The sequence below is a fragment of the Coffea arabica genome, chromosome 10e (genome assembly GCF_036785885.1).
Source record: "Coffea arabica cultivar ET-39 chromosome 10e, Coffea Arabica ET-39 HiFi, whole genome shotgun sequence".
Taxonomy (NCBI): Eukaryota; Viridiplantae; Streptophyta; class Magnoliopsida; order Gentianales; family Rubiaceae; genus Coffea; species Coffea arabica.
Genome location: NC_092328.1, coordinates 785,944 through 799,525, shown reverse-complemented (window position 1 = coordinate 799,525; position 13,582 = coordinate 785,944). Strand labels below are relative to the sequence as shown.

Genomic DNA, 13,582 nt, shown 5'->3' with positions numbered 1-13,582 from the left:
CTACATTTGGGTCCGCTCTAAAATTGGTTAAAAATCACTATAATGTCTTCTTGAATTCTCATGCTGGAATATGAGATATATAACCAACATTGAGGGGAAGCAAGTGAACGCATATCCTACTAGTAAGTGACTTGGAATGAAATACACAAGAGTGAGCCGATCAATTTACTTCAACATTCATTCCTCTGGACTCGTAATCGAAACCTTTACCAGTCAGTATTCGACATAAACATGGTAGCATCGATATTCGACAAAACATGATACTAGTAAGTATAGAGCTTAGAAAAAAATTTGAAAAATGTAGGATCTAGTCCAGTTTGGAATAGTATATTTCACATGCTGTGCTCGTGATTGATTGATTACCTACGAGTCCACCAATAAAAAGATGGTTTCTGTATCTAAGACTTGACTTGAGTAGTTGTTTGGCCTTGAAATTCTTCCCCTCACCTTGGCGAACCTATCTATATGCAAAAGTAAAGTTTGAGCAGGTGCAGAAAACTGAAACAAATCCTATATAAATAGCGACGCACCTTGGGACCTTTGATGCATCCTTTTACGAGTTACTACCAAAGAAGAAAAAAAAAAAAAAACCATACGAAAGAAATGGAGATTCCATTCACCAAAATACTGTCACTTCTTTGTTCAGTTCTGATTTTCTCAGTGTCATGGGGCGTTTTGTCTCCAGCTCAACCTGAAATTCATCGAAGCAGTTTTCATCATTGTCTTCATTCTCAAAACGCTAACGACTCAATCTCCAATATCATTTATACTCCGAATATACATCTACTCTAGTGTCATCCATACAGAACATAAGATTTATATCCCCCAATCAGGCAAAGCCTCAGGTTATAATTACGCCCCTGAACGACCTTCACGTTCAGTCAGTTGTTTATTGTGCAAAAATCCACGGCATCCAAATCAGAGTTAGGTGTGGAGGCCATGATTATGAAGGTCTTTCTTATCTTTCCCACTACCGACAACCCTTTGTTATTGTTGATATGAGGATTCTTAGTTCAATTATCTGTTGATACTGAAACCAAAACGGCTTGGATTGGAGGTGGTGTACTTCTTGGTGGCCTCTACCATGCAATTGCAGAAAAGAGCCCGGTTCTTGCCTTTCCTGCAGGTACCTGTCCTACGGTAGGCGCCGGTGGACACGTCAGTGGGGGAGATGAGGGCACATTGACACGTAAATACGGGCTAGCGGCTGATAACGTTATTGATGCTAAAATTGTCAATGCGGATGGTGCGATTCTTGATAGAGAATCGATGGGAGAAGATCTTTTCTGGGCTATCAGAGGTGGAGGAGGAGCCAGTTTTAGAATAATTCTGGCGTATAAAATCAAGCTAGTCTCCGTTCCCTCGATCGTAACTGTTTTTGCACCCAACAGAACTTTGGAACAGAATGCAACCAAGATAGTCTACCTCTGGCAACACATTGCTTACAAGCTTGATAGGGACTTGTTCATCAGGATCCTGATAACGCAGGAGCATCGAAATGGAAAGTTAACTGTGCAAGCTCAATTTCAGTCCTTGTTCCTTGGAAAAGCTGACAAGCTTCTACCTTTGATGCAAGAGAGCTTTCCTGAGCTGGGATTGCGGAGAGAAGACTGCACAGAGTTGAAATGGATTGAGGCTGCTCTATTTTTCTCCGACCTCCCAGATGGCTCTACCGTGAATGATTTGGTGACCAGGAATCCAAATCCCAGAACGTACTACAAGGCAAAATCAGACTACGTGACGGAGCCCATTTCTGAAGTTGCATTGGAAGGATTGTGGAAAAGGTTTTATGAAGCAGAAGCCGAGAAAGCTCAGCTGATCTTTTCACCATCTGGTGGAAGGATGTACGAGATTTCAGAGTCCGAAATTCCGTATCCACATAGAGCTGGAAAAATATATCAAATTCAGCATTTGGTGTATTGGACTGAAGAAGGCAATGCACATTCTCAAAGGTACATAGATTGGATCAGGAGGCTTTACAAGTACATGGCTCCATTTGTTTCCAAATCTCCTAGATTCGGATACGTGAATTATAGAGATTTGGATTTGGGACTGAACAGGGAAGACACCAGCAGTTACGCAGAAGCTAGTTCATGGGGTATTAAGTACTTTGGCAATAATTTCCGCAGGTTGGCTCGTGTCAAGAACGTGGCTGATCCTAGTAATTTCTTCAGAAATGAGCAGAGCATTCCTCCGTTGTCATCCGCGTAGAAGATGAGTCCTCTAGCTAGACGAAGTAACTACTATTGAGTGGGATCCGTGGTGCGTTTTTATTTTTTAAGCTTGCCTCCATCGTCATTAATGCATGATACGTCTAAAGATGTTTAATGTCCTAATTGTCCCTCCGTCCTACTTTTAACAGCCTTGTTTTCTCTTTTCATTCATCCTAATTATAATTCATCTTCAATATAATTAACTTTTAATTTCTCTAAAATATTCTTATTTAATATACTTTATTATTAGTAAATATAGCTTACCTTATTTAACACAATCAAAATTTTCATCAATAATTGCTTTGATATATGTTTTGAATGGTACAATATACCATCATTATTGTTGTTATAATTAATGTAAAGTTATAGATAATAATAATAATAATAATAATAATGTAAGGGTGCTTTTAGGAAAGCACTTGGCTAAATTTATTTATTCAACAAAATTAATTAATTTTTCTTAAACTTTGTCAGAAAAAAACTAATACCATCAAAGTGAAGGAGTGTATAAAGTTTTGCTAGATGTTATGACTTATGCAATTATTGTCATGGGAAAACATTTAGGTTCACTTACAAATTCTCCCCACTGTAATTAAGAATGGGTAGCAATTCACCCCTTATGTTCACGAAATTTAACAAGTTGTCCCTTGATGACTGATAGTTCAAGATAGTATCAGTTAACATTTCTTTTTAATATCTTGAATATCCCCAATATTTCCTTTTTTAGTCCTTCACTTTTACGATGGTGTTTTTTGGCCCTTTACATATCCAAAATGCACCATTTTCATCTCTATTCTCGTTTCCAACTACATTTTTACTTTCAATTCTAATTTTCAACTAAATTGAACTAAAACATAAAAAAAAACTATTTTTAAAGTACCTAAATTCTTTCTCAAAATTCTAGAGTATTATTGTGAAAAGTTTCCAAGGTCAACTGACATTTTTTTAAAGATAAATGTTAGATTACTATTTAAAATTTTATTTAAGGTGCTTTCTGGGTCTAACCAAAATGTTTCCTTCATAATAACATATTATTAGTTAGGTTCTAGAGTTTTGTAATGCCTCTAAAGAAAGTGCATATTTTTCACTATTTTTGCGATTTCATTTTATATCCTATATAAATAAACGGAATAGGGGAAGGAGTCAAATTTATCCTGACGGGAGCAATAGTAACAACATAGTTTATAATGATACAAGAGTATATATAGTAAGTAAAATTATATGAAAAGAAAAAGAGATATGAAATAGCCATAATAGATACGAATGGATGATAAGTGGTTGATATATATATACATATATATGGGGAATAATTTTAGAAACTTTCCTTGAGGCTTTTCATAATATCACTTGGCTCCCCTGATATTTTTAAATTCTCACTTATCTCTCTTGGATTGATATTTCTTGTAACATTTTAACCCCTTTGAAGGAAATACAAAAAAGATAAAAATGTTATTTCAATACTATCCTTATGTTATTTTACTTGTGAAGTTTACAATAATAATAAAAAATAAAATAAGGTTAAATTTTTACAACGTGTAAATTTCTTAACTTGAACTATTTATTTTTGTTGTATTAGAACAAAAGTAAAATTTACACCTTGAAAAATTCACACATATGAAGAGATTATTTTAGTTTTTAGTAAAACTTAAACTGCATCATTTATTAAAATATATTTCCTAAAAAATACCGACTACCTTATAATTATCCACCAAAATTTTCAAGATGTCAATTATTTACTAAAATATTTCTAAGTGATTGACTTTGATTAGATTTAATTTAACCAGGTTTTTTGCTGTCCTACCATGATCTCAATATAGAAAAATATGGATCATTACTAATATTAATTTATTTTTTTTAATCCACATGTTTTGGTTTAAAATTTTATTTTATTTTTTGATTAAATAGTTATTAAGAGAAAGGGTAATATTGTTAATTTGTGACTTTTGATAGGAATATTTAGCATTATTAATCTGATAAAGGAGAAAAGTGAAAGTTTAAAAATTTTAAGGAAGCTAAGTGATATAATGAGAAACCCCAGGGAAGGTTTCTAAAATTATCCCCATAGATGTATGACGTGCCAGTCGATGGTAGGGACTAGATTATTCACCTGGAACATTGAAAGATTTGTCAGAAGATTTTGTCTTTGTCAGGAAGAAAAAGGGCGCAAGAGAATTTATCCGTACCCGTATCAAAAAGACCTTAGGAAGGCATCTATACCTTTTTAGTCTTTTTCTATCTAGTAAGACTTGTTCTATTCGAATCATGATGGTTGATGGTAGTGATTCTCCGTCATCGCATGCTAGAATTGGAAGAGGATCACGAATAATGCTATAAGCAAGCACTTGTTTTAATGCCAAATCTATGGTTGTCGGCATGTGTGTATACGGGTCCTCGATATGTTGCCACTAGAAATCATTCTTATGGAAAAACATGCAGCACTTTGTTTGATAAATTTTTCATCTAAAATATCAAAAACCAATATGCCAAAATATTGTGATCATATGTGTAAAATGACCCAAAAAATTATAAAAATGTTATTCGAAACTAAATTGCAGTATGAAATTGCCTTTGCTTAAGTGTTGCGTGATTTAGATAAAAATTACAACATATCAAAAATAGAAAATAATTTACAAAACTCTAAAAACTCACTCATAATATGTTATTATGAAGAAAACATTTCAGTTGGACTTTGAAAACTCCTCAAATAAAATTTTAAAGACTAAATCTAATATTCAACCTTTACCTAGTCTGAATATTTAAAAAAAAAATATAGTTGAACTTGGAAACTTTCAATTTATAATACTATTCTAGAATTGAGAGAATGAAGAATGATTTTTTTTGCTTTGATTTAATTTAGTTCAAAATTAGAATTAAAGTGAAAATATAGCTAGAAATGAAAATGGGGATGAGAATGGTGCATTTTGAATACGTGAAGAGCCAAAAAGGGGGGGGGGGAAAACCTCATATATGTAAACCAAAATGCATCATTTTAAAATTGAGAGACTAAAAAACTACAGAATTCAAATGTAAGGTACCATTTGTGCAATTTTTCCAAACATATAATAGTTGGGACACGTTTGTCCAACGCATTTGTAAATCAATCAACGTGGACTAGGGGTGTTTCGCGAATCGAGCCGCTCATGAGCCGATCGCGAGCGGCTCGAATACGAGCTCGAGCTAATTAAGTCGATCTCGAGCTCGAGCTCAAAAACATTAAACTCGTTGGCTCGCGAGTTCAATTATATATATTTTTTTATTTTTTATTTTAATAGTAAAATTACATATATATCCCTAATATTTTATTATTTTATTTAAAAAATTATTATTTTATTTATTTTTAAAAATAAATAATTATTTTTTATTTTTTAAAAATAAAATAATTATAATTATTTTTTTATTTTTTAACCTCGAGCTCGAGCTTGATATTTTGAGCTCGTCGAGCTCGAGCTCGAGTTCGAATTTCACAAAATTAATTCGAGTTCGGCTCGATTAGCCAAACCTCGACTCGAGGTCGGCTCATTTGCACCGCTAACGTGGACTCAGAACCGCAAATACTTGTGCACAATTTGCCACGTCAGACACTACCAGTCTCATACACAAGGCCGTCGAAAATCGAAATGCTTTCAATCGGCAGGTTCATAATTCAACGGACTGTTGTACGCCTCCGAGCTTTTGATTTCAGGACTGTATCCCATTCCCGTGCAAATCTTGCTTTCAACAGTCACATTACTGCCACGGGTCGGTTATCAACCCCTAGGCTCCTTCTTTCCTTTCCAATCATCACTACTGTTCCCTATCCTTCCTCGACACCTACCTGGTGATAGTCATCCCCTTCTGCTCCTCCAATGTAACCACCAGCCTTTGTCTCCCACCCCTTTTGGGCTGGTGGCCACCACCTAACTTGGTGGGGCGTTGTCTTCCATCAAAAAGTCATATTTAAGCGATTTATTTCAAAAAAATTCAGGCGAGTGTGTTATGCATCCATTTGATCTGGTGGTGGTTCAGTTCCCTTCGGATTATTCCTGAGCCTCCTTAGGTCCGCCTCCTCTCCCTTAGTATAGAATAGATTAGGTTATACAACAGTTATCGTCTTAAAAAAAAAAAAAAAAATTTCTGCACCTCCTATGTCCCAATTACAAATCTCAAACAAATCTAGGTTCCTTTTCACTCTATTCCTAAATAGTTGGCCTCTCTCCTTTCTACCAAAACACCTTGTCCAAAGCTTGCGCTTTTTTTTTTTTTTTTGCCCCTTTGTGTCTGGTTGTTCTTTCTCTAAATGAAATCCAAGAGAGTAGGATTTAATTCTTATAGTTATGCTCCGGTAAAATTGACTTGTATTTGTCCGCTAAAAATACATAAGAGGAGTCGGGGAAGTCAAGGGTGTTGTTATGGTCTGTCGTTTATGTGGGAAAAAAGAAGGGATAATTTCAAAATCCTCCCCGAAATTTCTAACAGTTTCACTAGCCTCCCCTGAAGTGTGAGGAACGAAATAACTCATTTTATGAAATATGAAGGACTATGGATTGGATTATGTAAATTTGATTTGACAATTTAAAAAATGACAGACGAAAAAAATTATTTTATAAAATATAAAAAACGTTTTGAACAATTTTTTCATATCTAAATTATATTTGTCGATTTTTTCATATCTAAATTATATTTGTCTTATGCAGTATTCCCTCGCCTTAACAAATGTTTTGATATGATTTATCGCCCATTACTTGGAAAATAAAATTGCTGGGAGAGGGCCGAAGAGAAGGTCTGCATTTTACGTCTCTCTCGAGTTATGTCTCGGAAAGGAAGGAACGGATGCTGATGATACGGTATCGATTGGAGTCGACAGAAGACAGGAGAAGGATTTGCAAGCAGTTGAGTTGGGCTTGCCCGATCTCAATGTTGGTCAGGAAGATAATTTTGTAAATTTCAGGATTATAGGGGGCGATCAAACATTTGGCAATATTGTCGATGCCTTATAGAGTTTGTACATGGAAGTTGAGTGTGATCAAAGTTGACGCGCATCAGCCTACCCGTATCTGTTCCTACCATATTGGACCGTATAGTGGGCTAGGGCTGCTTCCAGCTAAGAATGATGAGAGGGCAAACATGCCAGGTGTAGAGGGACGGAGAACACAGGCCCCAGAAAGTATCCACTGATCCAAAAAGTTGGCACACAAAAATCCGTTCAGTGTGGGGATAGCGTCCATCTCCAGCCTCGTCAGAAAATCACATTCCAATCTTTTTCGCAGAACCACCCACTAATCTACCCAGGTTGCACCCAAAACCTTTGCCATGAAGGCATATCTATCAGCAGCTTCATCAATCTGTCACAAAGATTGAAAAGCTCAATGCCTGAATGAAAAATAATCCCCCACGCCATGCCCGGGAAGTTTAATGATAAATGGTTTACCATTTTCTGTGTCGGACGACCAGCTCCGTGTCCAGCTTTCCGTTCGATACGACTGATGATTGGGTTGGTCTGAGGACTGCTCTCCAAACCAGTGCAGAGTTCATATTGCAGGGTCTACAAAGTCGTGGAGAAACAACTTTTAGCATAATGACAGCCGCAATTTTGTAAACTAACCCCTGATAAACCAATTTTACTGCTAATAATCAACGAGTAGAGGGACTGAACCGTAATGGAAGCAATTTAGAACTCACCGCCAGAAACTTCAGTGAGTGCAACGGCACAACTCGATCATCATGATCAGCTGTTAATAGCATGGTGGCGGGGTACTGAGAAACCTGATCAGGAGATTGTTCCCATGGTCTTCTAACATTGTGCAGTGGTGAGTACCTTGAGAAGAGAAGCAGAGACGCAGAAAGACATGACACATTAATACATAATCCTCCAAGAGTAATGTTTCAATGAACACGGTGAAGCCTCTAAAAGCCCATAACAAAACCAATTAAACAGAAACTGTAACTAGGATGAAAAAATGCCCTTTACCAAATTCTGCATAAAGATGTTAGAAGCACCCTAATTTATTTTAAGTAACCAATTATTGACGTCCGACTAGATGGTAATTCATTTATCTTCCCGTTCTATGAAGAGTGCATGGATTAATTGGAACCAGTTTGCCAATCATGGCAGCATTACCTCCAAGGTTTTCTTAATTGGACTTGTGATTATAACAAATTCAAAAATGGTGTTTCCGAGTATAGTGGTTTCATATCTTTCTGAAAATTTACTGACCACTAAGTCAAAACCACAGCAAGAAAATAGAAAGCCAAGCACAACAAACTCACTTGAAAAGCCAATGAAACTCTTTCTCCTTCTCAGAACAACCATAATCAGAGGTCCATGCATGGCCTGGCCAAAGGGGGTAAAAACACAAATGATACAGACCATTAATGTGTCAGAACACTTCAAAGGACAAGAAGTCCTTTGACAAAAAAGATGAGTTCTCACCAATAGTGAACTTGTGAAATCTAAGCATGTCCATAACGCCAACATGGGCAAGAGCGCAGCCAAAAAGATCAGGTCTCTGTCACCAGGTAAATTTCCATAGCATATCAAGTAACTAATCAACAGTGTAAACATAAAAAAATCTCTCTTCCTAATAGAAACTGGAAAAAAGTATTCATTCTGACTAGGGCACCTGATTGATGGAAGCCCCAACAAGCAGCCCACCATTGCTCCCACCTTCAATGCACAACTTTCTAGGTTGCGTATAACCAGTAGATATAAGATATTTAGCACAAGAAGCAAAGTCATCGAAACAATTCTGCTTTTTTGCGAGGGATCCAGCTTTATGCCATTCTTCTCCATACTCTCCGCCACCACGAATATTTGCAATACAGAATATGGCATCCAAATGTCTTGCAATCACTATACGAGAAACACTAAATGATGGTGTAATACTAATATCAAAACCACCATAAGCGTACAGTAAACAAGGATTTGATCCATCCAAGGAAATGTCCTTCTTTGACACCACAAACATTGGGATCAGAGTACCATCCTTGCTAGGCACAAAAACCTGCAGAGGTAGAAGATATCAATGAATAAATCAAAAAGGTAATTTAACCACATGCATTATGTTATGTGGCTCCATTCTCTCTCTCTCTCTCTCATGAAAAGGATGCCCAAGCAAGGCTAAATAGGAAAATATCTTGCCCTACTTTTCATATGCTAATTTACAATTTCGTTTCAAGTTCAAGTAGGGGAATGGATTTTTCTTGTAACATCAGAGAAAATGACAAATGACCTATAGATTACCAAAGACCAAACCTAGATACCAAATGCCTCCAACAGCACAATACTAGTGTTTGCTTGATCCATATCTCCCCACAGGTCTTAACAACTTTTTAGTTTTACTACTCCGTGAATCTTACAATTTACTATTTCTCTCAATGTTAGCTAATCCTTGGCTCTATTCTATAAAGGCTTCTACATGAACATAGCTACTACCACCGCAGTATTGGTTTTTGCTTCTCCTTTCTATTTTTCTTCCTAAGCATACATCTCTTCAAATATGCCCACCAATAAGTAAGTTTTCTAGATGATTGATCGATGGGACTTCATGCAGCCAAGCACATAATACATAAAAGAGATTTACCTGATTAACTACAAATTGGGACCGATCAAAACCAGGAACTATGATTTCTCGGAATATGCTGATTTCTGGGGCCCCACCTCCTAGATTACATTTGTAAATAATGCCAGGGACAAGGAAGCTTGTAAAATGAATAAAGACGATGTTATCCTTGCGCCGAGCAGAAATCTGACACACTGTTCCTATGTCAACTGGTAAATGATGCAGGAGAGAACCTGTTTTCAAGTCCCTTATCTGCAAAACATTCTTTACGTCGCTCAAATAACTAACGACAATTTGATCTCCATTGACAGCAACAACTGATTCGAGCACATCTTTTTCAGATTCTTGAAGGACCTCAGTCCAAGAAGTTGGTACTTTCAGATCTACTCGGACAAGTTTGTACCTTGGAGCATCCTTATTAGTCCGGAACGTGAAAACAGAACCATCATTTGCAACATCTAGGTAAGAAGCATCAAAACTGTCAACAAGCTTCACAAAGGGAAGCAGATTGTTTGTTTCTTTATAAATTTCAAGCCCGTCTGGAAGTGCAGATAAGTCACAATAATAAACTTTGTTCACAGGATCACAGGTCTCGAAAGTATATAGGAGCACATACTGTAACCAAAGGAAAAAAAAACAAAAATAAGAAACCGTCAGTTTCTATCCTGCCACAACTATTTTAGACACGAGATATACAGCATAGTAACTCTACAACTACAGTTAGAACGTGAATTGTAAATGTAATTATCAGGTTCCCTAACTCTGCAGTAAATTCATCACCTGGCCGTCTTCCGTAACAGACGCTGAACGCGTATGCTTTGGATTGTCAGGATCTTTCCAACATAAGATATCTTCAGACTGGTCAGTAGCCAAGAAATGATAATACAACTCGTGATTTAGGTTGGCATTGGTCTCTGTCCCAGCATCCAGATTATCTCCCTCCCTAGGAAGCACAATATAACCAAATGAGAATCATGGAGATCACGACAAAAGAAGAATCTGATTGATTCATAAAAGCTATTGAAAACATTCTGGCCTGTGTAATTAGAAGTAAAGACAGAAGCTGAAAGTTCACTTTATTTTACGACTCTTTATCCATATATATTCTTTCCAACATGTTTGATATTGCTCAAAAGGAATGGTACTGATAAAGACAAAACCAATTGCAGTTCCCATGAAGCGCACAGCGAGTGATGATCACTACGTGATAGTAATTAGGAATTCTTATTGTGCCTAACACTTACTTTGGAGCAGGGTATCGGCTATAGAAAAATCCTTTGCTATCATGGGTCCAACTGATATTCGAAAACTTAACCTGCAGAACACATAACGTAAATAAGTTTAGTCGAACTAATTCAGGAAGCTTAAGCTGATCTAGCTCCAGCAACAAATTAGGAGTCTTACCCAGGAAACAGTATCGGGTAGCACATGCTTGTCTTGAATCCGCAAGACTTGAATGGTGACCCAATCACTCCCACTGGAACTGATCCCATAAGCCAAGTACTCAGCATCCTCGCTGACAGCGTAAGCCCTCAATGCCACAGTTCCATCGTCGCTCAACGTGTTAGGATCAAGCAGCACCTCCGGCTTTCCATCCAAACCATCCTGAATAACACAACATTTGCCGCTAAACGTCAAGACTGAACCAAGTTTGACTTAATCCTTGCCCCTCATTTATTGTTGTCAAACTAGTCTTATCCGGAGATAGTAATTGACGGTAGCAGTACTCAAGAAATTGGTGTTGGAGTAAAGGGAATAGCGGAAATATAATAAAAGACAAAAACTTGGGTGAATTGGGAAGGGGTAAAAAGCGTAAAAGGAAAAAGCAAACACGGCAGGGATGAGAAACCTGAACGTAGAGAACACTTTGGGGTTGAAGACCCGTGTTGTGAAAGTAAAAATACTTGTTAGCAGCCCTAAAAGGAGCATCATAGCGGGGGAAATCGAAGAGTGCTGTAATCTTTTCACGAAGCTTTTCTCTGGTCTCGCAAGTCTTGAGCACAGAATCCGTTAGTTTGACCTGCTTCTCCACAAATTCCTTCGTCTCCTCAGAGTCTGGGTCCTCAAGCCTATACTCAAAAAAAAAAAAAAAAAAAAAAAAGCCCGTCACAGGAAAAACTGGAGTTCAAAAATTCGAACAGCTTTTTTTTTTTTTTTGGTTGGGGGGTGGTGGTTTTGATTTGTTTTACCATCGGTAAGGGTCGGAGACAGGAACGCCGTGATAGTTGTCGACGACAGAATCGTCCCGGCGGGCAGCGGGGTATTGCAATTGCTCGTCAAGAACAGACAAAGAACCCATTTTTTTAGTGCAACAAGAAACGGTAGCATGGCGTGGAGTTTTATAGTAGGAGCAGTAGGAGTAGAAATGAAAAGAAAAAAGGAGCGGGCGGCGGGGGGCAATGCGGGTAATGCGGGGGGCAATGCGTGATGTTTGGTGAGGTCGGAAGAGAATGGGATGCGCGTGGCGTGCGCATGATAACATCGTGTGCTTAGACTCTAACGCGGGACGGTATGGAGCCCAGATTCTGGAGAATTACCTTAACTTGGTACCCTTGCTAGGTTACGCGCGGCAAGGATGTTGCCATTTCTGTAGATTATGTCGTCATTCTCATTCCCTTGCCTTTCCCAACCGGGGGACCCTATTCCCACTCCTAAATCGTATCGCTCCCGATGTTACCTGCAGATTCTTCTAAAGGTACCGCAGCACAATCACCCTCGCCCGCCTCTTCATTCCTCAGCCCAATAAGCACTAGTACTTCTACTGCGACTAATTGGCACATTCTTGAGAATCTTCCAATTTTTCCTTGTTCTTTGGACACGAGTTCAATTAAACAAGATGGTATTGAACCGGACGAGGGGCAGGTCACGGCCAAGATTTGGGCTTAAAAAAAATATATACGGTGCAGATCATTTCTTGTGCCTCATTTTTAATAATGTGCGTGAAATTTATAAAAATTAATTCTAAAATTATACGTTATGCAAATAAAGTTACGCGGTGTGCAAAATGCACAAAATCACTGCATACGAACGGTTGCACAGAAATTGTTATAATCTGAAGCTGTCATCGGGGGAGGGGGGGAAACTACGATCGCAATCAAACAACAAGGCATATTCTGGTTAGCATTGGCGCTATTTTTTTGCATTAGCAGTTGTTTTTAGAAAGCATATTTTATAAATTTAAGGGCTCCAAATCCAAAAGCCATAAAATAATAATAAATCAACAATTCATTACATAGGTCATTTTCTAGCTCCAATATAGAATATGAAGGTTGAAAATTCAAGAGCCATGCGGCAAGTGATGACTAATTGCTGTATTGCTTCTCCTCCTTCACAACACAATAAAATATTTCACGGTTTTCAATCTAAAAATTCAGAGGTCAAAACAAGTTTGGCAGACCATTTTTTGTCTTTTGAGAGAGTTGGTTTAAATTCTTAACTATTTTTTCCGCTTTTCTGATAAAAATAATGACCCAACCAACAAAAAGACTCCCCACCTGCAAATCGATCCTCCTGGTCCACATTTTCGGACACCAATAATCCCACGTCACGTACTGACGTTGACCCTTTCGCTCTAGTCTTTATGGGATCGCAATCAGGTTAATCACCTTGACACGCAAATCTTTAGTATTAAACAAAAAAGCCCAGTAAAACAAAACGCGTCATTACGTTTTTTTTTTTTTTTTTTTTATCTTATCTTTTGCCAGTCGAGGGTGAGAAATAAAAAAATTCCCATGTTATAACAATTAGCCGTAGTTATCACTTATCAGGCACAAGGCTTGTTTAATACGTGTTATCCTTTCATGTAATTAATGTGTTATGACGCAATTTATC

The 13,582-nt window shown here is 37.5% G+C and overlaps 1 protein-coding gene and 1 pseudogene across 1 annotated transcript; one reads left to right on the top strand and one right to left on the bottom strand.

Moving 5' to 3' along the window:
* The first annotated feature begins 603 nt into the window (after positions 1-603).
* LOC140015434 (tetrahydroberberine oxidase-like) lies at positions 604-2,211 on the top strand (annotated as a pseudogene).
* A 4,898-nt stretch (positions 2,212-7,109) lies between these two features.
* LOC113712393 (uncharacterized) lies at positions 7,110-12,183 on the bottom strand. The gene is made up of 12 exons (XM_027235795.2): positions 11,941-12,183; positions 11,601-11,820; positions 11,156-11,356; positions 10,996-11,066; positions 10,532-10,694; positions 9,773-10,366; positions 8,813-9,193; positions 8,623-8,698; positions 8,460-8,523; positions 7,872-8,007; positions 7,621-7,734; positions 7,110-7,534 (listed from the first exon to the last, which is right to left on the bottom strand). The coding sequence occupies exons 1-12, from the start codon at positions 12,048-12,050 to the stop codon at positions 7,469-7,471; spliced, it is 2,196 nt and encodes a 731-aa protein (XP_027091596.2). The 5' UTR covers positions 12,051-12,183; the 3' UTR covers positions 7,110-7,468.
* Positions 12,184-13,582: the final 1,399 nt, after the last annotated feature.